This window comes from Peromyscus leucopus, chromosome 4 (assembly GCF_004664715.2).
Source record: "Peromyscus leucopus breed LL Stock chromosome 4, UCI_PerLeu_2.1, whole genome shotgun sequence".
Classification (NCBI taxonomy): domain Eukaryota; kingdom Metazoa; phylum Chordata; class Mammalia; order Rodentia; family Cricetidae; genus Peromyscus; species Peromyscus leucopus.
The window spans coordinates 48,896,238-48,923,524 of NC_051066.1; the positions used below are offsets into that span (position 1 = coordinate 48,896,238).

Here is a 27,287-nt window from a genome sequence, read left to right on the forward strand (position 1 = left end):
ATGACCGTGATTTAGAGAAACGCTTTGGATTCCCTGGTGGAGCAGAAATCGGCATAGGGCAGACTTAGTGATGTCTGATTCCTCATTAGTCTCAAAGGATTTACTTATTGTCCTCTGCTTTGAGAGGACATGTGACAATCTTGTTGAATGAGGGTCTAGAGATGGAGGTTCAAAGTTCTGATGTCATTTATCTCTGCTTTCATGAAGCAAAGTTGTGGGACAAAGCTATTTCCGCCTTGTTTACCTGGAGTCTGGGGGCTGGGCAGGTGTGGGCCTCTGTCTTGCTGGCCCTCAGGGTTGGAATTATGAAGCCTGTTGGTGTCCCTCAAACCAGAGCTGTTTGGCATGATGGGTAGTCACAATGCTTTCTTGCTTGATTGACCATACACGACTCTAACAAGGACCCTTGCTGATGCGAACTCTCCAGGTATCTTCCTGCTTTGGTAGACATAATTGCTGCTGGTTATCATTTTTTAAAAAAAATATTATTATTATTATTATTATTATTGTTATTTTTAAATTGTGTGTGTGTGTGTGTGTGTGTGTGTGTGTGTGTGTGTGTGTGCGCTTACATATGTGCTTTTGTGGATACATGCAGGTGCCCATAGAGGTCGGAGGTACTGAACCCCCTGGGGCTGGAGTTGTTACAATTGGAGCCATTGGGGTTACAGTGGTTGTGAGCCATGGAGTGACAGTGCGTTGTGAGCCATCTGTCATGGTTGTTGGGAACCAGACTTAGGACCTCTGGAGAAGCAACAAGTTCTCTTAATCCCGGAGACATTTCTCCAGCCCAGGTGCCAGTTTTTGAATGCAAGAGTTTGAACTTTGTCTGAAGTAAAATGCTAGACCTAAGGCTGATGTCTTCTTTATTAAATCAGCTTTCTGCACGCTACCTTACCTGCTCTGGACTGTGAATCCAGGTCTCTCTGAAGCCCTTAATGACTAACAGTGAGAGAAAACACCATGGGGCAGAGTCCTCATTCATAACGGATCATCACCCTGCCATCTGTCCTTGGCGCATGCCCTGTTTCCTGGGGCTTTTATTTTGTGCAGTGAGGCGTGCTGGAAGTGTGTGTCGCCAAGAACTGCCCTTGTAATTTCACACAGGCAGGGGGTTCCAGAAGCTCCTTCCGAAGAGAGTGGAATTCAGGGCACCGGTTTCTCTTGCATTTGTGATATTGAAACTGGAAATAATATGTATTATTGAAGGATTTTGTTTTTACCAATAAGTTTATTTTAAAGTGTTAAATCTTCTTTAAAATTTAAAAAATGTTTCATCTTCAGAGGTATTTAACAGCCTGTCCACTATTATGACCTAAGCACCACGAAAGAAAGCATTTTACTTTATCTTACTTTTATCTTACTGTGCTTTGTAGACTCTTAGGTTATCAATATCTTTTAGCTGAGAGGTCACTATATTAAATATTTTATAACTTATAGATAAAAGCCAGCTGTAGCATGAAAAAAATCGTTAAAAAAATCAAAATTTTATGTGCATTTTGAATCAGTATTACATGTGGAAGGTACAGGGACATTTTGGTGAAGGTGGCTAAGACATTTTGATTCTGAAGTGCCAATTAACCGCAGGATGATTGACATATCCTTCCGACTGAGTTTTATTTATAGGCCTAATTCATAACTACTTCTAAACATGGACTCTCCTAGAAGCTGGTTAAGATCCTAGACCAAGTTTAGCCCCATGTCGCCCTACTGAAGTCATGAGTCAGGTAACTTAAACTGCTTGCTAGGGGCAGCAGAGCTTGTCAGAATCGGTGCTGAACATCTGTCTCCTTGAGTTGGCCGCAGGCCAGTGTACATTCGCAAAGAGGGAAAAGAAGTCTACTTGTTCAAACAAACAGACAAACAAAATAGAAACCAAAAACCCTTTGCTGGACATTTATTTTTATTTCATGTGTATAGATGTGTTTTTTTCTGTATATATGTTTGTATACCATGTGTGTGCCTGGTGCCCTAGGAGGCCCTGACGCTGCGGTTACAGACTCCATAAGCCGCCACACGGGTGCTGGGAATTGAACCCCGGTTTCTCTGGAAGAACAGCCAGGGCTCTTAACCATTGAGCCATCTCTCCTGCTCAAAAATTCTACTTTTTGATGGAGATGGCAAAAAAAAAAAACTTCTGGTCATCTTTAATTCTCTTCTTTCATAAAGCAAAAATGTTAGTCTCTGATATTTTAGACTCTTGTACTATTTACCACATTTTTTTAAAAAGATTTATTTATTTATTATGTATACAGTGTTCTGTCTGCACATATCCTTGCAGGCCAGAAGAGGGCACCAGATCTCATTACACGTGGTTGTGAGCCACCATGTGGTTGCTGGGAACTGAACTCAGGACCTTTGGAAGAACAAACAGTGCTCTTAACCTTTGAGCCATCTCTCCAGCCCAACATTTTTTTATTAGAAAAAAGTCAGCCACTATTTCTCAAACATTTTTTTTTCTCCCTTTCCCCAAGTGTATGAAATGCTCTCAGTTTTGTACCACAGGCCGCCAGCTCTCTGCTCATGCGCTTTTACTCTTTGTGCTCTCTGTGTTCTGCCTTGGATAACTCTTCTTGCCCACATCACTGTTCACTGATGTTGTCTCTGCTGTACTCAGTCTGCTCTTGATTCCATATGGTGGGTTTTTTCCCTTTTCATTTTGTATTTTTTTCCAGCCTTAGAATTCCCATTTGCTTTAAAGAATATACTTGAATACTCTCACTACTGCTGTTTCCTGTCTGCTCACTCACTATGTCAATCTTTTCCTTTAAGTTCTTTCTTGTTTTGGCTTTTCAAGACAGGGTTTCTCTATATGGTGCTGGCTGTCCTGGAACTCACTCTGTAGACCAGGCTGGCCTCGATCTCAGAAATCCACCTGCCTCTGCCTCCTGAGTGCTGGATTTAAAGACATGTGCCACTACTGCCCAGCTTCCTTTAAATTCTTAACCACCTTTATCATGGCCATTCTAACATCCTTTCTTTGTATTTTTTACATCTCTATAATCTCTGCTTCTTTTTCCATTTTCCCACTTATCTGAATTTATAGTATTTTATGATGGTATGTTAGACATTTTGGATGCTATGATATTGAGAGCTTGGATTTTCTTTCTTTCTTTCTTTCTTTCTTTTTTTTTTTTTTTTTTTTTTTTTTTTTTTTTTTTTTTTTTTTTTTTTTTTTTTTTTTTTTTTTTTTTTTTTTTTTTTTTTTTTTTTTTTTTTTTTTTTTACAAAAAGGCCAGCTTATACTCCGATAGGAACCTAACTTACTGACCCATCCACTTGATTCTACCAGCCTTATTTTTAAGCCTTGTCAGGGAAGTCCATGGCGTGGGCTGGGGTATTGTTTGAGGAGTTTGAGATGAGTCGTTGGCAGCCCTGTCTTCTTGGTCTGTTCAGAGCTCCCGGATCTGTGAGAATGGCTGACTTGCAGAAGCCTGAACAGCTCTTCTCCAGAGCTGCATTCTGCCAGATCTCTCCATGAACCAGCCTGTGCATGTGCAGCTGGTGACTCAAGCAGTCCCCGCCCTCAGTTCAGTCATCTCAGTCCTTCCATGTCCTATCCTGTGACTCATGTCACTGCAAATGGCCACCACCAGCACAGTGAGTCTGCCATGCTCCTCTTGGCTTGTCTCTCACAAAGTGTATCAGCCAAACAACAAGGCTGTTAGGTGGACCCCTCCTGTGTCTTCTCCTTCTTTGGACCACTGTCCTGTCTTGCCTTGTTGTCTAATGAAAGCAGGTGTCTCATGTAGTTTGTTCAATGTCTATTTACTCTGGAAGAATTAGTGCCACACTAGCATTCCACCACAGTATGAAATGGAAGATTCTGTTCCTTTAGTAGTGATACAAGAGATGTGTGTGTGTGTGTGTGGTGGGTGGTGTATTAAACTTGGGCCCCCATGTATGATAACAAGTACTTTACCATCAAATTATGCCATAGATTTTTTAAAATTTTTTTTAAAGATTTATTTATTTATTATGTATACAGTATTCTTCCCCATGTATGCCTGCAGGCCAGAAGAGGGCACCAGATCTCATTCTAGGTGGTTGTGAGCTACCATGTGGTTGCTGGGAATTGAACTCAGGACCTCTGGAAGAGAAGCCAGTGCTCTTAACCTCTGAGCCATCTCTCCAGCCCATAAGCCATAGATTTTTATGGCCAAGGCTGGTGAGACAGGGTCTCACCAGCCTTGGCTGGCCTAGAACTCGATATGTAGACCAGGATGGCTTTACACTCATAATATCCATTCGCCTCTTCCTCCTGAGTGCTGGAATTAAAGGCTTGTGGCACAGTGCCCTGCGAGAATTTTTTAATAAATAAAAACTTCCTTTTATTAGGAAAAAAAAAACCCAAAAACCAATGTCCATTCTCTGTGGTACTTAAATGACCAGTCTGGATGATCAAATACGAACATTGGTTACCAGTGTCTTCACTGCTTTTCTGTTGCTGTGAAGAATTTATTGGGGCCTACAGTTTCAGGGGGTAAGTTCATGACCATCATGGCAGGGATCCGGGCAGTAGGTAGGCAAGCATGGTACTGAAACAGTATCTATGTCCTTCCTCCTCATCTACAAGCAGAGAGAGACAGAGAGAGACAGAGAGAGACAGAGAGACGGAAAGAGACAGAGTCAGAGACAGAGAGACAGTAGAGAACTGAAATGGTGTTGGGTCTTTGGAATACCAAGGCCTGCGCCTAGTGATTCACCTCCTCCAGCAAGGCCACACCTCCTAATCCTTCCCAAACAGTTCCACCAACTGGGGGTCAAGAATTTAAATATTATGGGCGCTACTCTCATTCTAACTGCTGCAACCAGCCACACCTCTAGGGCTGCGTCTGGCTGTTGGCCAATGGGTGTGGCTTAGCAAGAGATTCAGGATCTGATGAAATAGTCCCAGTTCGGCCTCTTTGCTGGTTTTTTCCTCTGTGTCCTTCAGGTTGTCACAAGCAGGGGCGCCAGTGGCAGGTGCTGTGGGATACTTGGTGCTGGACGGGAAGGCAGAAATAAGCCAGGAGTGTTCCATGAAGTGCAGGGACCCAAACAAATGGCTAAAAAGCTCCAAGGGCTACATAGGTAACTGGGAAACCACCTTTCTCTTACAGAGATTCCCAAAAGCTGGTTCAGTTTAAGAGTCTTTTTTAAACTTTCTCCGCTAAAAATCTGTTTCCCTCTCCCGATGTGTGTCCCATGCTTCAGATGGGCCCAGATGATACAAGCTGGCAAACCAATGGTCCGGGTTAGCTAATGTCAATTTTGTTGCCTTGCTATAGACAAGACCGATTTACTCAGAGTGACGCTGCCCTGCACCATTGGCTTAGATTTAGAATACATGGAATAACATATAGAATGAATTATAGAATTCTGTAGAATGCATGGCTTCCCTTCTCATGGCTCAAGAATGGGATAACTGGTAGACAGGTGTGGTAGCTCATACCTGTAACCCAGCACTGGGGAGGTGGGAGCAGGAAGATCATGAGTTCAAAGCCAGCTTGAGTTACTTAGGAAATTCCAGGTCAGCCTAGGCTATGAGACCTTGACTCCAACACAGACAGACAGACAGACAGACAGACAAAAGGGAAGCAAGCAAACAAGAGTAAAGATTGTCAGGAGCCTCCGACTCTCACAACAACCCAAGGCCCCGAGTGGGCCAGCCTCTTGAGACTCTCTGGCCGAGTTCTCTGTGAATCACCTAGAAGAAAAGCCACTGCTTCTCATTTAGCTTGAATGTTTTTAAAAAGCATCTGTTACCTGACTCATCCTGAACACTCTTTTAGAGTGTAAAGGACAGAAAGAAACTGTTTTACCACAATCCTAATGTGGCATGCGGATTGCCACAGTTCTGTTCTGGTGTGTATTTGGGGGTCTAGTTTAGTTAGAACCTGTGGCTGAGGGTGTGTGCCCAGCCTGATGATACCGTACTGACTTCAGATACTAAGGCGCAGTCTGAGATGTTTGGGAATGGGCTTCTGAAGTCGATACGGCCTGTTTTCTATATGGGGATCAAACCTGACAGGTCAGGCAGGTGCTCTACCACTGAGCTACATCATCTCCACTGAGCTACGTCTCCAGCCCCCGGATGAAGCTGTACTTTGATTTTGTATTGTGGTTTAAATGTAAAGAAACAAAAGACAGGACAGAATGTGGTCAAAAAGGCCTTCTCCCTCCCCACTCTCTCGCAAACACCAGACTCCACATCATTTAAGCCTTACCAGGCTGGTCCTGGCCTCCAGTAACAGTGAGATTTTCCAATGGCCACAGAGCAGTGGCTTTCAGTCCCCTGTGGGATCTGGGACACAGTGGCTGTGTCAAGTCGGGAGGTGAAGGTATACAGGACTCCTTACCTTTGTTCAAGGCCAAGATGGCGGTCTTCAGGATCTCCACTCATAATTTCTGATCTCACTTTGTTAAAAATAAACCCAGGGTCACAAAGAGACCACCACTCCAATTAAAGTGTCTTAACAAGGCAAAACCTTACTGATCAGCAGGATGTGCTACTCACGAAAGCGGGAGATCAAGCTTGCAGGAACAGGAGTTGACTCGGTTTTTAATTCCTTTTTTTTTTTTTTTGGTTTTTCGAGACAGGGTTTCTCTGTGTAGTTTTGGTGCCTTTCCTGGATCTCACTTGGTAGCCCAGGCTGGCCTCGAACTCACAGAGATCTGCCTGGCTCTGCCTTGGAGTGCTGGGATTAAAGGCGTGCACCCTACCACCCATCCACCCTACCCACCTACCCACCCTACCCCCCCTCCCCCGCCTCAGTTTTTAATTCTAATGTAAGTGATGACTATGGCTATTCCTATTCCCGTTGGCTGGGATCTGACTTCACAGTCTTCCGTGATTGGCTAATTTTAAAAGAATTGGCACAAAAGAAATGAAGGAAAGTGGTAAGGGCCACTTTCAGTGAGTCACTGAAGTTCCAGAATGCGGGTGTGAGGGTGGGGTAGGGGGCGACACTTTGTGTAAACGAAGGTGTTACCAGGGGTGTGGGGGGCATTTGCATACAGGTTTCCGCAAGGTGGGGTGAGAGGAAAAGATTTGCATAAAAGTCTCACAAAGTAGGAGAGATAGTAAGATTCCAGTTCCTTGCTGTAAACAAGTTTTATAGCGGTTGACAGAAACGATTACTATTAATGTTTCTTACTTAAGTTTGGGTCTAGAAGGGCTCTTTTCATCGATTTATAGCCTTGTAAAAGCAAACAGGTTGGCTACTAAGTGGGACTCCCCAAACTCTGCGGGCTCTCTTCCTGGAGGCAGACAGGCAGAGGACGGAAGGACTGGGAAGCCCTTGGCATGCCTCAGTGAAGGGTGACCAAGCACACCGGCAGAATCAAGGATTGCAGACAAAGGAAAATTGTGGCAATTGAGTTGACGTGTGTCCGTGTATGTATGTATGTACGCATGTGTAGGTATCTGTGTATCAGCTAGTATATGTGTGTCTACATAGGTGTGCGTGCGTGTGCACATGTGTAGTGAACGAATGGGAAAGGGACAGGGGAGGAGTCAGGAGGGCAGGGCTCTCTCGGAACAAACCTGAAGTGATAACTGCAAACTTCACAGACTGGATTCCTAGCCCGTGGTGCTATAGTTACAAAAGGGGAAATGAGAAGGTGCCGTTTTAGGGCTTCTTACAACAATGTACTTGTGAGTTCTGGGTAGAATTTTACCCGTAGGAACATCTCTCTCTTTCCTGAATTCCTTCCCCCTCCTTGATTCTGTGTTGGGAAGTGCTGTACATGCACAGACAGATGTCCCCCACACTGGGCACACAGACCATGCCTTTATGTCGCCAGATAGCTTTCCTTACTTCCTTAGTAAATATATGCAGATTGAACGAACCATCATCAACTCCTTCTTTCTGAATTTCATTGACACTGTTGGAAAAACTTGCAATTAGGAAGGAGTAAACAGTGTTCTAAGTGGTTAATAATTGTATAATTACGATGATAACCTGATAAGTGGCAAACATCTTGAGTTTCAAAGACCTTTGACACTTCCACGTCATCACTGGCATTATAAATACACATGACTGCCGCACACTCATAGTTGCCTGACTTATGTGTCTAAATGTTTTTGAGTGTAAAATGGGATTCATTATACTTGCTTTATCTAATAGGCCCCAATGATCAAAAATTTCCATGGGTGTCAAAACCCTTTGAAAAGCTAAGTGTTGGAAGAAGACTGTTAAGTACGTATTGTTTAAGATCCTATGGTTATAATAGAAAAGAATATACGCATGTCTAAAAATCCTACCAAAGGCACATGTATATGCTTGTGTGTATCTCAAGCTCTGTATTCATTGCTTTCATTAGATACTATGTATGTGCAGTGTGTGTGTGTGTGTGTGTGTGTGTGTGTGTGTGTGTGTGATATATACGTCCATGTGCACATGCATGCCTGCGTGGAGGCCGGAAGTCAACATCCAGTATCTTCCTCTATCCTTCTTCACCCTAACTTTTGAGGCGGGTCTCTCACTGGTTCTGGATCTCACCTCATCCACAGATCATTTCCTCAGTCCCTCCCTGGATGCTTCTTTTAAAGGTCTTAGTGGCTGATGATCATGTTGGTGTTGGTACTAGTAGTATTAACAGTAATAGCTGCTATAGCCTTGTGTAATTTTTAAAGCTCACAAGAGTTATTTTAGCTTTGGGAGTTGTTCATTAAAGAAGGGAAATAACTTTTTTTTACGTTAACTTCCTGTTGAAGTGAAAAGTCAAACTGAGCTACAAAGTCAAGTGCATTTAGTTAACCTGTGTCTAGTGTTCTGAAATGCATCCACTAATCGACAGAGGGCATTTGGAGATGAAAACAGAGGGACCAGCAGAGTTGGTAGAGTGACTAGCGTGCATGAGGCTCCTGGGTCCAGCTCCAGTACTGCATAAACATGCTCACACAAACACACAGGCGCAGAAACCGACATAGAATAAATAAATGCACTTTCTAAATGTTTTAATTTTAAAAACCGTCACTTTTAACTGTTTGGGGAACCTAAGTGTTTAACAGTGGGTGACAGCACAAAGCCATCGATGTCTTTTGTGACTTACAGTCTGCATTTGAACCTTGTTGATTTTCTGGCTTACGTCGAACTTCGTGGAAGTACGTTTTTCTCCTGCTGCTCTGAGTGTTCAATCTCTCCTATGGAGCATTAGGCCAAACGATCTCCCACTGCCCTGGTCTGCCTTCCTAATAAAGGGTGGACTCAGGGGGATAGACAGGGGTTTCTGCTTCCCTTTGTGAGGGCAGAGGCACCCTCACCTCTTTTTGGTTTTCCTCTGAGGAGAGATTTCACCACATCAGTGTCGTTTTTCAACACACCTGCCTTGCAGTTCCTCCTGGGGCCATTTCCATGCTGGCCTTGCTTTGGGCCAGTCCCAGGCCTCCAGTGGCAGGTGCCCACAGTGTGACATGCACCCATTGGGCTGGATGCCCTCTGAGGGACACTCTACTGTTAACCTTGCAGTATCGAAAGTGCCTCCGTGTAAGCTCACACGGACTCTCTTTGGGTAGCATTTGTTCACTTTTGAAGTTCTAGCTGCGTTTCAAACCCTGAGCCTTGAGGACCTTGCTTCTGACAGGGAGTTTGGAAGTCCTCCTGCGGTGGTGGATGAAAAGGGGCCCTGATACTGTGCTACTATAACAGAATGCCACAAACTGGGTAATTTATGAAGAAAAAAAAATTTGTCCAAGTTCTGGAGTCTGGGCGATCCATTAGAAGATGGGATGGAATCATACTTGCAGGGCCTTCTTCCTGCATAACCCCATGGTGGGCAAAAAGAGGACAACAGTATCATCCATGCAAAAGCCAGGGAGAAAGGGCCTGGAGAAGAGAGAGGCAAGGGCACCACACTCACCCTTCTATTAGGAACTCGTTCCTACGGCAGAGGTATGATCTTTTCATGAGGGCACAACCCTCATGGCCTGATGACCTCTTAGAGGGCTCAGCCTGGTTGCCTTGAAGCTTTGGAGCAAACCATAGCACCAGTGAGGTCTGTGGCTCCCTGCCAGCTCTTCCAGGTACACGGTCATCTCAGCAGCCGGGCGCTGCACATCCTAGGTCTCCTTTCCTACACACGAAGTTCCATCCACACCTTCTCTGAGGGAATTAGCTGGGCTGGCCGGACCACACACATTTTCTCTGAATCTAGTTGTCTTGACTCTGAGCAGACCTGCCCTGGTCATTCGCAACAGTAAGGACTTAAGGTGGACACACACAGAGATGTCTGGGAGGAGGATGAGTGGTTAAATATTTGGAACACTTGGGATAGCCGACTAACTTCATGGCACAGGCCTGTCATCCAGCACGTGGGAGGTAGAGGGAGGAGATAAGTGGTTCAAAGTCCTCCTTGCCTACGTTCTAAGCTCCAGGCAAACCAGGCTCCAGGAGACCCTGTCTCATGATAGATAATAAGCAACTGTAGTGAGTGATGCCTTGTGGCCTGATCGTCACTGAGACCTCACAGGTTCTGTGTCTTCCCCCTCTCCCCGCAGGCCGCTGGAACGATCCAGTGAAGATGTGGACATAATTTTCACGCGACTGAAAGAAGTTAAAGCCTTTGAGAAATTTCACCCAAACCTCCTTCATCAGATTTGTCTATGCGGTTATTATGAGAACCTGGAGAAAGGAATAACATGTAAGCCCTGCGACGCCTGCGCCGTATACTTACGTGTGGCTTGTGCTCATCCATGGTACCATGTGGGACAGAGAGCATCCACAGAGTCGGTATGGCAGATAGTTGAGCTTCCAAGTGTGTAGCTGAAGAATTTCTCTTTAGCTCCTGCCAAGTCTCGCCAGTCCCGGAGCCCACTTATAAAATAAACACAGAGACTCTTATATTATTTAAACTGCTTGGCCATTAGCTCAGGCCTACCATTGTCTAGCTCTTACTCTTAAACTAACTAGCTCTTACTCTTAAACTAACCCATTTCTATAAATCTATACTTTGCCACGTGGCTCGTGGCTTTCCGTCATCTTTACATGCTGCTTGTCATGGCGGCGGCTGGCAGTGTCTCTCCCACTCGGCCTTCTGCTTCCCAGAATTCTCCTCTCTCCTTGTCCCGCCTATACTTCCTGCCTGGCCACTGGCCAATCAGTGTTTCATTTATACAGAACGATATCCACAGCACAAGTGAGATGGCATTTCTCTCCCCTGGGCTTCTTCTGCTCTTCACTCATATGTGCACAGTCTGGAAACGGTTGCCCCCACCCCCAGGGCAGCACCCACTTCCTAGATGGGTTCGGAAGGACAGCCTGACACACTCGTTTAGCTGTATCCTTAAAGGTTCAAGTAATTATCTTCTTTAATCCAGGAAGGATGTCACTCTAGGCTGTAAACAAAGCTTTCTTATCTAATGCTATTGGCTACGTTTTGAATGAACCTCAGTAATAAATGTTATTTATCCAGGTGTGAATTGGGGGCAGAGAGAATTAATCAATAGGGTGGATGCTGCGTTTCTAAGGTATTTTTCTTTTCATTAAGAAAGCAGCAGGGTTGGGGATTTAGCTCAGTGGTAGAGCACTTGCCTAGCAAGTGCACAAGGCCCTGGGTTCGGTCCTCAGCTCCAAAAAATAAAGAAAGAAAGAAGAAAAAAAGCAGCGTCAGCTGGGAGAGGGTGGTGCACACCTTTACTCTCAACACTCGGGAGGCAGAGCCAGGCAGATCTCTGTGAGTTCGAGGCCAGCCTGGGAGAGAGTGGTGCACACCTTTACTCTCAACACTCGGGAGGCAGAGGCAGGCGGATCTCTGTGAGTTCGAGGCCAGCCTGGTCTACAGAGTGAGATCCAGGACAGGCACCAAAACTACACAGAGAAACCCTGTCTCGAAAAACCAAAAAAAAAAAAAAAAAAGAAAGAAAGAAAGAAAAAAAGAAAGAAAGAAAGCAGCGTCTCCCCATTTCTAGGTATGCTTTATGCTGCACTAACTTCCATCCAACTGCCTTGAATAACCAATGACTCATTCAAGAAGAAAAAGAAAAGTTCCTCATCCTATGAAAGCCCTGAGGTGAGATGATTCATGGCTGGTAGAGAAGCATCTCTGGCTCCCCCAGCCTCCCCATGCACCTCAGGGGTTGGCTTGTGCCTCAGGCAGCTGCAGCTAGTGGAGATATTCTGTGTCCACAGCACACATCCTTGCTGAAGGACTGTTTCTTCTGAGTCCCCCAACAGACTTCCTATTGGTGAAATTATTAAGGCCACTCCACGTAGTTAAAAGGGAAGTTTATTTAGTGGCGTAACTTACAAATGAAGGGACAGGTAGGTCGCAGGGTCTGGGAAAGACGTAGCGCAATCCGGCAGTGTTCTCTGGAGAACTCTGCTCGGTCTACCTCCAGCATCCAGGGTCCAGGAACCAAGAGAGAGGTGGCGCATCCGGATCTCAAGTCTTCAGGGTCCTCTCTTGGTCCTGCCTTGTAGGCGTGACAGTTACCGAAGCCTCACTGGGGGTTGGAACTTCCAGATCAAAGCTGGAATGGCTACCCACTACAACTTCCTGTGCTGTGGCATTGGTCGGAGCTGTACCCCATGGCTAAAATCTAGACCAATCATTGGTAAAGCTGATGAGATGTCCTGGATTGATTAGAACAATCTTCACCAGGCCAGTGGGGCTAGGGCAGGAGCTCTTGGACGAAGCCTGTGGATGAGGGTGTGAACTTGTATAAAATCTGGCTCAGTTGGGGAAGAGCGCATGCGTGTGTGTTCTAGGTGGGAAAGCAGGGGCAGCATCATAGCAGAAAACATAGGAAATTAACAGCAAAAGTCACCTGTCATCCCCAGACCTAGAGCTGACTGATAACATTCAGTATGTGTCTGTCCTGTGAAGTGTTTTCCCAGGTCTACACAAAAGTGGTCATGTTTCTGCTTTTACAAATTTCTCCACAAAGGGATAGGAGAGATGGCTCAGTGGTTATGAACACATGAACACTTGCTACTCTTTGGAAGGATTGGTTCCCAGCACCCACTTGGGGCAGCTCACAACCCATACAATTCCAGCTCCTGGGGATCTGACTTTCTCTTCAGATTGCTGCAGGCATGTGTGAACAGAGCACACATGCGCACACACACACACTGAAATAAATCTCAATATTCTCTACATATATAATTTTCAAACCAGCATATGTATTTTTCTTACTGATGTCAGTAACTTCGTTCTTTGGTGGGGGCCGTTTCTGCTTCTTAAAGCCGTTTTGAAACAGATCTTGTATGGTGTGTAACGGGAATTGGATCACATCTGTAACTCGAAGTGAGTCATAGAGGCTGAGAGCAGTTGTCGCTGGAAAGGCCAGTGTGAGCTCATCACCAGCCTTTTATTCTGTCTCTGTGCTGGCTGGCTGCCCTCCCTGGCTGTACCTCTCCACAACATGGCCCACTCAGACCTGGCTCCTGGAAGCTGCCTCTTGGGCCCTGCGTACCAGCCCTGCCAGGCCTTGGCTGGTCCCTGAACTGGGCTTTGATCTTCAGTACTCCACTTGCTTGACCTCTAATCATAAATGTGAAAAACAAACAACAGGCAAAGATCAAGTTGTTCCATGGGGTCCCTCAGTTGCAATATTTAAGAGGAGAGCTGGTTTGCATGAGATTTTGGAGGAGAATTTCAGAGTAACTTTTTCTTTTTTTAAATAAAAGATTTTTTTTCGTGTGTGTGTGTGTGTGTGTGTGTGTGTGTGTGTGTGTGTGTGTGTACACTACATGTGTGCCAGATCCCACTGAGTTCAGGAGGGTATTGTGTGGAGCTGGAGTTTCAGGTGGTTGTCCAACTAGGGTGCTGGGAACTGAACCCTGATCCTCTGGAAGAACAGGAAGTGCTCTTAGCTGCTGAACCATCTTTCCAGCCCTACAGGTGACTTCCCAAGGTCCACTCTTAATATAATATGGGACCTAATGTGGTGATATTGTGTTCCCCAAAATATTGTGCACCCTAATAAACTTATCTGGGGTCAGAGAACAGAACAGCCACTAGATACAGAGGCTAGAAAATGGTGGCATACATGCCTTTAATCCTAGCATTCCAGAAGCAGAAATCTACCTGGATCTCTCTGAGTTCAAGGGTACAGTCAAGGATGGTGACTCACGCCTTTAATCCCAGGGAGTGATGGTAGAAGGCAGAAAGATATATAAGGCGTGAAGACCAGAAACTAGAAGCTTTTGGCTGGTTAAGCTTTTAGTAGCTAGATGATTGATGAGCACGAGCCAGTCTCAGCTGAGGACTGTCGAGTGAGGAACTGTGCTTGTCTGATCTGAGGTTCACAATGCCAGGTGTAGCTAGAGGCTTCCAGTCAGACATCTTGTACGAGTAAACCAGGAATACAGCTGAGGCAACTGTTCATAGGTGATGTGATAATCATGCTGGTGGCTTCGTTTCACATGCTTCTCCTGCAGTGTCTTCCGCTCAGCTTCTCCCACACTCCTCCCCCCAACTACCCTGGACTATCAGTGTATTTATTGAATCAGATTTGACTACAGATTCAGTTTTTGTTTTTGTTTTTTTGTAATTGAGTAAAACCAAAATTTATTATAAGCCACAGTCATCCTAGGCACCTCCATATATACTCCATGGTTCTGTGGGTTGTAGTCTGATTATTCTTTATTTTATATCTAGAATCCACTTATGAGTGAGTACATACTATGTTTGTCTTTCTGGGTTTGGGTTACCTCACTCAGGATGATTTTTTTAGTTCCATCCATTTGCCTGCAAATTTCATGCTGTCATTGTTTTTCTCTGCTGAGTAGTACTCCATTGTGTATATGTACCACATTTTCTTCATCCATTCTTCAGTTGACAGGCATCTAGGTTGTTTCCAGGTTCTGGCTATTACAAATAGTGCTGCTATGAATATAGCTGAGCATGTATCTTTATGGTATGAATCAGCATTCCTTGGGTATATGCCCAAGAGTGGGATGGCTGGGTCTTGATTTTTATTAATAAGAACTTTTAAGACTCCTGCTACAACCTAATATCTAAATGGCTTTTCTCGGGGATTACCAACTCAGAGACAATTCTGGTTCAGAAACTTCTGGTGAGGATCATAGCTAAATGTCTAAGTGCAGTGGATTCAGAAAATAAACAAAAAAGCAATAACGCAGTCTTTACAATTTTATAAATAAAGTAAGTCATCCATTGGCTAGTTTAAAAGGAAACACGTTACTCTAGAAAACACATTACACGCATTCATTTATTATTTATAATTTATTATTATTATAATAAGATATTTATTATCTTATTGACAGAGTCTTGCTATGTCCCTTGGGCAGGCCACAAACTCATGGTCCCCTGCCTTAGCCTTCTGAGTGCTGGGATTGTGGGTGTGCCACCACAGTGGTTTTGCCTTTAATGCGGATCTGTGAAGTTGGGTGTCATAGTGTGGCAAGCCACGGAACCCTTCCCCCATGCAGAGTCATAGTTTTCCAAGAATCACAATGCAGTGAAGTGTATTCAAGGTAAATCACACAGAATGTTAATGAATTATTACAGTCAGTGTTTTGTGTAGCCCTGGCTGTCCTGGTATCCACTCTGTAGACCAGGCTAGCCTCAAACTCACAGAGATCCATCTGCCTCTGCCTCCCACATGTCAGGATTAAAGGCTTATATCACTATGTTGGGCCAATGGACCTTACCACTGTCAGGATGACCCATTAGCTATTGTAGCTCAGTGTCTGGGAGTGTTCTGTAGATAATCTGCTTCCGATGATGTTCAATCTGTAGGATAAGCTTTGTGGATGGATGGCATGAGGGAAGACATGTTGTATTCTTGTGGGAATAGATGAGGGAAAGGTGAGAACAAGGCATGCTTGTAATACCCAGTGAAGATCTGTCAGGTTATACAGACAAACAAACCTGTACGTGGTGTGTTTACATCATTGTTTCTTTTTCAGTATTTCGTCAAGGTGATATTGGAACCAACTGGTATGCTGTGCTAGCCGGGTCTTTGGATGTGAAAGTTTCTGAGACCAGCAGTCACCAGGTAATCTACTCTGTCAATTTAAAAAACAATGATAGATGCATTGTTACTGCTGTTTTGAGGTTTTTAAAAGATATTTATTTTGGAGAATTTCGTACATGAGCACTGTATTTCCACCACCTCCAATCCCCCCTTTTTCATTTTAACTCCTTGTGTTCCTCCCCCAGCTCCTTCTCAAATTCATGACCTTGTCTACCACATTGTTTTTTTAGACACATTTTCAAACCTCCTTCTCCATGTTAAGAGTTTGTTAAATTCCTTTGACTGGTCGTGTCCCAAACATACATTAAAAGTCTTGTGTGGGTGAGCTCGTTGGAACATCCAGTGCAGGAACGCGCGGGCTGGCTGTCTCCTGGGAAGTGCAGACAGTTCCGCTGAGGTGTGATAGACAGTTTCATCTTTGCTGTACAAGGTGAGGGCGAGCCCCAGGAGGAAGAATGCTTCCTGTCTCCCTTGTGTGGTGACCTTTCTTCATATCACTGGCCCTCAGCAGCGTCCTAGGAGCTCCAGAGATGCAGGGAAAGTGGCTGAAGCTTGTGCCCTGAAAGACCTCTCCTTCCTAAGTCAGGGTGATGGCTCAGTCAGGAGAATGTCTGCTGTGCAGATATGAAGACCTGGGTTTGGAGGCCCAGCATCCACTCAGAAGCCTGCCATGGCCACACACACCTGGCACGGCTCAGACAGGACCAGCAATCGCGAGCATATGCTGTAACTGATGAGCCAGATCAAAAAATCAAAAAAACAAAAGACAGCCAACACTGAACACCTCTGACCTCTATATAAAAGTATATATGTGTGCGTGCACACACACACACACACACACACACACACACACACACGCACACGCACACACGCGCGCACACACACGCGCGCACACACACCACACACACGCGCGCACACACAGCGCACACACTCAGCACACACACACACATGCGCGCACACACACACACACACACACGCACACACACACACATCTATGAGACAGTTTCTGAGCCCTTTTTGGCAGCACACTTCAAATAAGAAAATATTTGTTATTCTAAATTTGAGATTTACATTTTTTTTTAAAGATTTATTTATTATGTATACAACATGTATGACTGCAGGCCAGAAGAGGGCACCAGATCTCATTACAGATGGTTGTGAGCCACCATGTGGGTGCTGGGAATTGAACTCAGACCTCTGGAAGAGCAGTCAGTGCTCTTAACCTCTGAGCCATCTCTCCAGCCCCTGAGATTTACATTTTGTAGGGACTTGTGGCCAACCATTCTTTTTAAAAAACATTAATTAATTAATTGTGTGTGTGTGTGTGTGTGTGTGTGTGTGTGTGTGTGTGTAATTGTAGAAGATCCTGTGTCCACACTACAATTTCACTATACCCCACAGGTCAGAATTCAAAGCCTTGACCCCTGTAGATACCTCTGCCTGTTGCGAAACATGTCTGTTTCTACATGTAACATGAGAGGATTCTACCTGTTCTCGGATGTAGCCAGAGACAGATGGGGCCCAGGCTCTCAGGCAGCTCAAGGTCCCAGCTGTGAGCCAGGCAGAAGTTGAAGAGAGTGGGCAGGATGGCTGGCCCCCCTTCCCCTAGGCTCCCCGGAAAGAAGAAGTGTTGGGTGGGGGGAGCCCGATCTACCGGGGCTGGCTGTGTGGTGGGCACTGGTCCCCTGCCTAGTAGCCACGGGGGGGGGGGGGGGGGGGGGAGATGGGAGGGAGACAAGAGACACAGAGTGATTGACTTTGAGGAACTGGCTCCCAGGTTCACAGGGCTTGGCAGACCTGACCTCCTAGGGCAGCTGTCCGGGGTGGGGGTGAGGTGAAGTTGAGGGGAGGGGGAGGTAAGAATTGATGGAGGCTGAAAACCGACTTCTTTCTTCTGTGGGAAACCCCCAAGGAATCGGATTTGTTTTTAAGGAGGACGGATTGGGATAAGGCCTACCTACTTTGGGAAGAGTAATTTACTTTCTTTGACGTTTATTTCTGGGTGGCAAGATGACTCACCAGGTTAAAATGCTTGTTAAGCAAGCCCGGGGAAGCCAGTTTGACCTCTGGGACCTAGGCAAAGGGGGACGGAGAGAAAGGCTGGACTCCTTTTCCTTGGTGGTGTTCCCCCTCACAAATGGTAGGAACCCCTTTGTTTACAAGGCCCGTCCCCAACACTGGGTTGCACCCACTCATGGGTTGACTCGTGTGCTGTGTCGTGCGTGGCCACAGAGAAAGCATGGTCTCCTTAGGATGACAGAGTGGGAAGCTGAAGAGCTGGAGGTCACTGGGATTCCTGTCATCTCTGTGCCCTTTCTTTGAGATCTCGTAAAGAACTCCATACTGATCCCACACTGTAGAAAAGTGTGGAAACACTCAGGAAACCAGTGGGTCTGTCAGCTTCGGGCCCTTCGTTATGTGGGGAGGATTGAAGACAGACCACTGGACCTCAGGCCACGGGATGGCTTACCTCCGACCACAGGCTCCGTCCCACCTGGGTGCGGGTGGGGTGCAGCCGGGGAGGGAGAGGTAGGAACCACTGGCGACCACCTCACTCTGTCTCCAAATGACACAAAACCCTGTGGAGAGCCACACAGCTCCATACTCATCCAGTTACATTCTTCCTTTCCCTGCCACACCCTGCTTCTGCAGCCTTGCCTCTGGGCAGCGGCCTTCCCCCAGCCCATTCAGGGTAACCTGGGTGGAGAGAGAAAGCCCCGATGGGATGGCAGGGACATGAGCCACCACCCAGAGAGCTCCCTGGGGAGCTGATGCTCTTGCTCCCCTTTTTCGTATTTCTACCTTGAAGCCACGTTTGCCCTAAGAATTCTGGGAACTGCAGAGCTGCTGCTGTTCGCCCTGTGCGGAGGAGCCTTGCAGAGACCTGCAAACCCTCATGCCCACCTCTGCGTAGACCGCGTTTATTCCTCTACAGCATCGAACAAAACCCAGGCTCACTGCAGTGTGCTGTGTCAGAGGCGTGCCTCCTAGCGTCTCAGACAGCCTCCCTGCCTTGATTGCTTCTGCTGTCTTCTGACACTTTGGCCAACAGTAAGGGGACATGCCCACAGACAGCATCTGTGTCTAACGGAGTCCCAACACGGCTCACGTGTTCAGGAGGATTTCTCCTTGGCGACGAGAATCTTGTGGAGGACTCGTCTCTCCAGCCCCCCGGTGATGCCTGTCTGTGCCTCCAGGAACATCCTTCCCAGGACACACAGGCCTGCGGAGCCCACCACCAAAACCAAGCCCCGGAACCTCATGTACTTCCGGGGCTGCTTACCTAGGCTGGATAGTCCCGCTTGAGTGAACTAGAAGGGTGTGCTTTTTCATTAATACGTTAGTGGATTGGGGCTGGAAGTGATCAGGATAACATGTTATAAACAAGAAATATTAATAAACCTGAAATAGGCTTATAAACCTCATTACATCAGACAAAAGCACCCAGCGTGTGTGTGTGTGTGTGTGTGTGTGTGTGTGTGTGTGTGTGTGTGTAGTGTGAAGGTGAGAGGTCTTATTTTTTCCTGCAGATTTATAGGTGAAGAGACTTTATGGTATAACAAAGATCTAAATCTAAGTGACTTTTAAACTAATCTAGAAACATCCAAAGTATGACAAATTTCCAATCATACCAATTCCTAAAGACTGCTGACAGAATTTCAAGTTTCAAAACTAGGTAATGGTGGATTAGGATGTCATTAAGGCCTTGCTTCTCTGTAAAGGACACTTATCTCACTCTTGTCTTTATTTGCTACGAACCCAGCAGCTAAATTCTGAGGTCCCTGAGGTCTCCTCGTGGCACTTGGTCGGGTGTGAGTATGCGCAGTTAGACACCTGTAAACTGAAGCCAATAGGTCCTGCCTTAGGGAGCCCGTGTATATAAAGCACTTAGTACAATAGTGAGCCTATGTATATAAAGCATTTAGTACAATAGTGAGCCTATGTATATAAAGCACTTAGTACAATAGTGAGCCTATGTATATAAAGCACTTAGTACAATAGTGAGCCCATGCATATAAAGCACTTAGTATAAAGTTGGGTGCTTTCCGGTGACTTTTTAATACAAAGTCGGTTGCCTAGAAGGGAGAGCGGCGGGCTGCCAGGCCTGCAATGCTAACATTGGTCACAAGAGGGCACTGTTAGAACACGGAAAGCAGTAATGCAGCTCAGTATTTTGAAACTGCAGACGTTTAATTTTTAGCCATTTCACCAGAGCAGAAGATCAGGGCTGCACTTGGCCTTGGCCTTCACTACATCCCACCCCCTCATCTGTCATTGCGCCATTATCTGGCGAATTTTACTCTGGCTTTAGAAAAAAAGCCTCTCACTGTTCTTCTCTCTAAGGTCGACTAGTGGACCTGTAGTCGTTCCTGCCTTTGCCTTCACAGCAAAGATGCTTTTACGAGTCGCATTTTTGTTTATCAGATTTGAAGTACAGCTATTCACCATCCCCCACCCTACCCCCACTCCCGGGTCTTCACTCATCCTCTGGTCCCTTCACCTTGTTTTTGTTTTCAGTGACGTCAACATTTGGGGGAGACATTTGTCAGGCACATTTCTGAACAGGTTCACGAAGCCCGGGGAATGTGAACGGTGCCAAGCAGGCAGTGGTTGCTTGTCATCGCTGACTCCTGTCTGCTCTGGCTGTGGCTGCGTGGATTGTTAGGAGCAGATTTTTTTTTAATTGCCTTAGCATTCTGCACAACTCATCCTACACAGTTTTGTTACTATGTATTCTTTGTTTGGGTAACAGTACCAGTCGGTCGGGTAGGCTCTCTGCTCAGTGTGCATGGCCTCCTCATTGGTTAGAAATGCCCACGCCAGTTCATGCTCTGCAAGCCAACCCGATCCAGCTTGTGTGATGTCCCTCAGCTGTCCGAGAAGCTGATTCCAGGGACATGCTCTAAAAGGAACAGGCCTGGCTGTTGCTGTTTGCCAAAAAACACATTGGACTTAGAAGTATTTTACCTTCCTGCTTGGCAGTAAATCCTTTTGACACGCGTACAGTTGGATGCCTTGACAGACTCTGAAATTGGGTTCCATTCAATTTTATGACTTAAAGGTGCTTAGAGGACTCAATAAATTCCAGGAGCAAATTCAAGCTCATGAGCTAAATGCAAGAGCTTTGAAACTGAATGGGAAGTATCTCCTATAGGCTGAAAAAGAACATTGTAAAACATTTGCTTTGTAAGAATTTAGTCTATCTACACACTTAAAGATAATCCAACCCAAGTGAGATTGTTAATTCTTGGCTCACTAATATGGAAATGAATGAAGTCTGACTAACTAAAAGACCCCATAACTTTTTGGGGGAGGGATGACGGTTGTTTTTGTTTGTTTTTTCATCCAGGGCTCACTATACAGCCCTGGCTAGTCTGGAACTGAATATTTAGACGACCAGACTGACCTCAGACTCTCAGAGATCCACCTCCTCTCCCTCTCAACTAACTGCTGGGCTGAGAAGCACGAGCTACCACACCAGGCCTAAGATCTGATAACTCTTCGAAATTACAGAATAATTAAAAAACAAACCTTCATGTGTTTACCACTGACAGCGCTCACACCTATTGAATCGATTAAATGACTCTGACTCCCCCAGAACATCTGTGTAAGCTGGGTTTCAACGGATGCTTATAAACAGTCTGCGGGGCCCCAAGTTTCCCAGCTTGGACGGCGCCCCTAACTGCCTGTGGTGTGTAACCCTGGCCTTCCTAGCCCCTCCCCTGTTTTCATACTGTATGCATGAAACACACGTGAAATGGTTCTAGTGGGAACGCCTGCTTTAAGATGGGAGTTTTCCATAACGCAGATGCACAAAGCAGATAAATTAGGGGTGATTAGACGCAGTACAAAAGGATTCTTTGATTTACGGCAGGGATTGTCAGAAGGGTTCCTTTGAATCCAAGCCCCCCAGAGAGCTCAAGTGTTTTGCAGATCATTCAAACCACTTGACATCCAGACTGGGGGGGACAGAGAAACTTGGAATTTCAGTGTTGAAAGCCGTCATTAGCTGAAGCTTAATACAACATGACTAGAGAGAGTCTCTGTTGTTTAAATAATAGCAAAAATATAATTGGCTTTTTAGAAGGGTGGAAAGCCTATACATGTGTGGCAATGTGGCTGAGTTAGGAATTAGAGTTCCCTTTGTGTTGTTTGTTTCTACTTAATTCTGCCAAGATGGCTCAGCCGGCAAAGGGGATTGCTGCCAAACTTGACTGCCCGAGTTCGAGTCCTGAAGCCCACAGGGTAGAAAGAGAACCAGCTCCCACACGTTGTCACCCTGAGCCCCACCTGCATGCTATGGTGTGTGTGTCCTGGCAGCTGTCCCCCAAATAAATAAACGCTTAAAAACATGTATTCTGCTATTAATCTTATTAAAGGGATCGTGACCACTTCACCGAGGACTCGGGCGACATTTTGCCCAAAGCCATGCAGGCTGTGTCACCTAGGCCTACGATGGCCCAGGCCTCCTCTGTACCAGCTTTGTGCCTCCATGTGGACCTCCTTTGCCTGGTGCTTGGTACCTGTCACCTTGGGCTTGCTGACATCTCTTGGCTTAGTGCCAGCAGCTGAGGTAGCTGCAGATTTGGGCGGCGAAGGCCCAGGCAGGCTTAGGAACGGGGACGCACAGACTGAGGTACATGCGAATAATTTTATGTCAGCTTGACACAGGCTGCAGTCACCTGAGAGGAGGAATCCTAACTGAGAAAATACTTCCATAAGATTGGACTGTAGGCAAGCGTGTAAGGCATTTTATTAATTAGTGATTGACGAGGGAGGGCCTAGCTCACTATGGTGGGGACACCCCTGCGCTCATGGTTCTGGGTTCTATAAGAAAGCAGGCTGAGCAAGCCAGTAAGCAGCACCCCTCCATGGCCTCTGCATCAGCTCCTGCCCCCAGGTTCCTGTCCTGACTGAGTTCCTGCCCTCACTGCTTTGGATGATGAGCTCTTACCTGGAACTGTGAGTGAAATCAACCCTTTCCTCCCCTAGCTGATCTTGGTTATAGTATTTCATGACAGCATTGATAACCCTGAGACAGGGAGTCAGGAAGCAGGCCCAGCTGGGAGCTGGACCTACACACAGGCTGACTTGGAACTCTCCCCAGAGTGACTTCCAGAGAACTGTGGGCTACGGATCGCCTGTGTTGTCAAGTGGCATGTCGGTATGTTTTTCCAAGGATCAGTAGAAAGAGGCTGTCCATAGCTAAGAGACTGACTGGTTCCTGGTCTCAGTTCTTCCCATAACTGGCCTGTTTTGGACAAATTACTGAACATCTTTGAGTCTGAGTTTGTCTGGCTTATGAAGCAATGATAATAGTCGTGATGGTGCAGGATTATAGTACCCCTAACCTCAAAATCCTAAATGTTTCAAATTCTCAAACTTTTTGAGTGCTAGGGAAGGAACATTCTCTATCTGATCCCGCATGACGGTAGTTCAAACACAGTTCAGGGGATGGAATGATGGCTCGCTCGATAAAGTGCCTGCCACAGAAGCACCAGGACCCGTGTTCAGATCTCCAGTACTCATGTGACAAAGCCGGCTGGGTCACATGCCTCTGTAACCCTGCTGTGACAGGGGCTGGGAGAGGTGGAGACAGGCGGGTCCCTAGAGCTTGCTAGCCAGCCAGCCTAGCCAATCGGCGAGTGCTGAGCTCAGTGAGAGACCCTGTCTCAAAAGACCCTGCCTCTGTCCTCCACGTGTGCTCCTGCGCATTCCCATGTACATGTGTGCACACATGCACACACAAAACACAGCTCAGTGTATGCACGGACTACTTGGAATATTGCATAAAGTTGTTTTCAGATTGTGCGTAAGGAAGTATGTTACAGAAGTGGTGTTGTGTTCAGAATGAAGTCCCCTCTCATTCATATATGCATATATACACACATACATATATAATTATATATAATATATATATAATGCAAATATTCCAAAATCTTAAAAAATAGGAAATCTAATCCCAAGCATTTCGCTCAACCTCTACTGTCAATAGGAACATTCACGGGTAACTAAGCATTTGTTTTGAGTCATGCATTGTTTAAACAACATAATCTCAGTTTTGAGGGGCGGAAGAGATATCACAGTCAAAACCGTGTCCAGTCATGGCACAACATTCCACCCACATGTCTGCAGATCCCCTAACCTCAGGGGGATCCTGCACCATCTCCTGGCCTCCAAGGACACTGCACACTGATGGTGCACAAATATACATGGAGGTAAAAGACCCATATACACAAAATATGATAATTAAGAAAACCTTTTTAAAGTAGATCAGTAGGTTTCCCCTGGGGGAAGCTGGGCTCACTCAAGAGAAGGGCAAGGAAGCTGCCGGTGTCTCCCACTGTCCTACCTCTTTGTAGGATGTTCCTTCATGGCGCCGGTCCAGCACTGTTCTCCAGCTGGTGAAGATGCTCCAGGTAGAACCTTGCATGAGTGTCTGGATCTGCGCAGAAAGCTACAGTGGTCTGGGAAGTGGGCAGGTATAACGAGTCTTGCTCTGTCCCACCAGTCAGCTCCCAATTAACGACAAGGAGACTTACTATTGATTATGGAAGCTCAGCCTTAGCGTAGGCTCATCCCACTACCTCTTATAACGTAAATTAACCCATTTCTATTCATCTGCGTTTTGCCTCATGGCTTTTTACCTTTCTTTTATTCTGTGTGTCTGATTCCCTCCGTGTCTCATTGGCATCTCCTCTCGTGCCTAGATTCATCTTGAGTTTCCTCTCTCTGCTCAGAAGTCCTGCCTAGCTATTGGCCATTTAGCTCCTTATTAAACCAATCACAGCACTATATCTTCACACAGTGTACAAATAGCCCACAACAGGTGGGTAACCTGGTAGGGCTCCAGCAGCCTTGCCTAAACCCACCTTCATCTCAGGAAGGTACTTACATTCTTGAATCTTTACTTCTTATTTGAAAGGTCCTCAAAGCTAATGCAGAACAGGACATTTATTCAGTGTTTCCAGTCTCTCTGGCTGGTGCTGATTGTTGTCTTCATTTTCTGTGTCAGTGAGCAATCCACAGACAAGCAGAAGTCATAAACACTCTCCTGAATGGTCCCTGAGAGATAAGCTTGGCCCATGTGAGTAGTCTTGCAGCCTATGTGTCAGCTTTAAAGAAATCTCATGTTGCGTGTAGAAACAGACATGTTTTGTAACAGGCAGAGGTATCTACAGGGGTCAAGGCTTTGAATTCTGAGCTGTGGGGTATAGTGAGATTGTAGTGTGGACACAGGATCTTCTACAATTACTCACATTTACCTTACCTTTCAACCTGTGTTCACAGCAACATATTAATCCTGATGCTTAGGAGTATGTTTGGATGTGATTTTATTTGATAATTTTTTTCCTGAGACGATAGGAAGCCCAGATTCCAACATCAACAAGATGAGGCACCCAAGGATTGCAATGATATCGGTTAGCCTTTAGAACAGACAAATGGTTTCTCACCCTTCAATCTCCTGGTGCTCAATATCCTGGTGCCTAACCAATACCTCCCATATCCATTCCAATTCCTAAGTAAATTTGTCCTAAAAACCATTCTGAACCTGATGAAATTGAAGTCTGAAGCTGCAAACAATGCGGAGAGGTTTTCTAGCCTGAATTTCAAGGTGAGAATGTGTGTGTAGTTTGACTGACATGTTGGATCAAATCCAGGTCCTCATGAGTCCTAGGCAAGTGCTATACCACTGGCTGTTGTCATTTGTGACTCTGTCCTTAAATTTGACTGGATCAAACACAAAGAAGGAGATGTAGGAAGGGCTGATCACCAGTCACTTCCGGTGACAGTGTGGCTCCTTGGAATCAGACTGTGACTGGGTACCTGTTACAGTGTACATCACTCTCCAGTGGACTGTTCCAAGCAGTGAGGGTAACATACCACCACAACGGAGGTTTGGAATATGACTAAGCCTGGGTAAATCGAAAGCTCCGGGAGAAAGCAAGCATTCCACTTGTGTCTTTATTACAAGAGCCATTGTCTCCCATAAAGACAGGTCGTGTTGAGTTCCACAGCCCATATTTGTGTATGCTTCGGTGACAGCGAACCTGTGTCAGGAAGGGAGGTAAAGAAGCCTGACTCATCTGTACGCCCCGGCTAGTTCCTATGTAACTGAAGTCTCCACAACCCTCTTGCTGCAGCGCTCATGATGGGTCTTTCTCATCACCACTAGCCGGGCGGTGGTGGCACACACTTTTAATCCCAGCACTTGGGAGGCAGAGGCAGGTGGATCCCTGAGTTCGAGGCCAGCCTGGTCTACAGACAGAATTCTAGGACAACTAGGATTACACAGAGAAATCCTGTCTTGAAAAATAAAACAAATAAACAAACAAGTCCCCACACTGGAAAGCATGTATTAGGGGAAAAAAATTGGTCCTGAAGTAAAGTAATAGAAGAATACAATAGTCCAGTGGGAGCCTCCAGGGATCCCTTTATTTTAGGGAATTTGTGGAAGCCTGTAATTTGTCACAAGCCATCTCACGTTTCTACCAGAATCTGAAAGTTACTCGCCAACTTCCCGAATATCAATAGTTCTGGGTGTGCTTTTTGAATGGATTAGTTTTAGTTTACAGATGTTCTTCTGGGGAATATATCAGTGGCTGTTCTTAAATTTTGCCCCAGATCTTTTTTCCCTTTTCTGAAATATTATTGATTTTTATTTTCCTGAACATAATTTTAGGGGGTAATATCTTTGCAGAAGCAATTTAGCATGGCTGGATTCTTGTGCGCATTTGTCCTGGTAATGTGATTGCAGAGTCACTAACTGGATCTTAATAATATTTGCTGATGATTGTGTACTAGATGCAGGAAAGGAGAAGGGAGCCTCCGAACTTGGAGGATCACCCTTGTGTGTCTCCATAGCTTATAACGCCTGCAGAATTCATCTCCACGTCGTCTTGAGGCGGCTATTTGCATTGTTTGAAAGTAGTTAGATTTAAATATGAATGTTCTTGCCAATGTTGTGTGTAGAGAGGAATTAGTTTTTACAATTTCTTCAGAACTTTCTTGAGCACGGACTCAGGACGTTTTATAAACAGCTCCACAGTGCTTTCTCTGGTGCTGTTTTTCCTCTGTTCCGCCTGCAGGAGGCAGCATGACATCTCTAGTCGGAAAGACTTAGAACCTGGCTGTCTCTTTGCTTCCTGAACTGAGGCCTCTGGGAGCTCACCAATGGGACCTTCAGTTTTCCAGGGACAGTAGCAGTCCTGTTCCAACTTCCTAAACATTGTGATCATTCCTTCTCTCCAAAAGGACCTAGTCCCCTTTCAGTAAAACATTTCTTCTTTTCTTAAAGCAACTAGTAGTTAGATCAGATTATTGTCGTTAGCAGTATTCACAGTATCCACAAACTAGA

The 27,287-nt window shown here is 45.7% G+C and overlaps 1 protein-coding gene across 3 annotated transcripts in view; it reads left to right on the forward strand.

Moving 5' to 3' along the window:
- The window catches only part of Rapgef4 (Rap guanine nucleotide exchange factor 4), a 284,557-nt gene that overhangs the window by 30,919 nt on the left and 226,351 nt on the right, over nt 1-27,287 (forward strand). For all 3 annotated transcript variants that reach the window (XM_028885722.2, XM_028885723.2, XM_028885724.2), the window contains exons 2-3: nt 10,484-10,626; nt 15,861-15,949. In XM_028885722.2, coding sequence (XP_028741555.1) covers nt 10,484-10,626; nt 15,861-15,949 — 232 coding nt within the window. The remainder of the gene's footprint in view (nt 1-10,483; nt 10,627-15,860; nt 15,950-27,287) is intronic.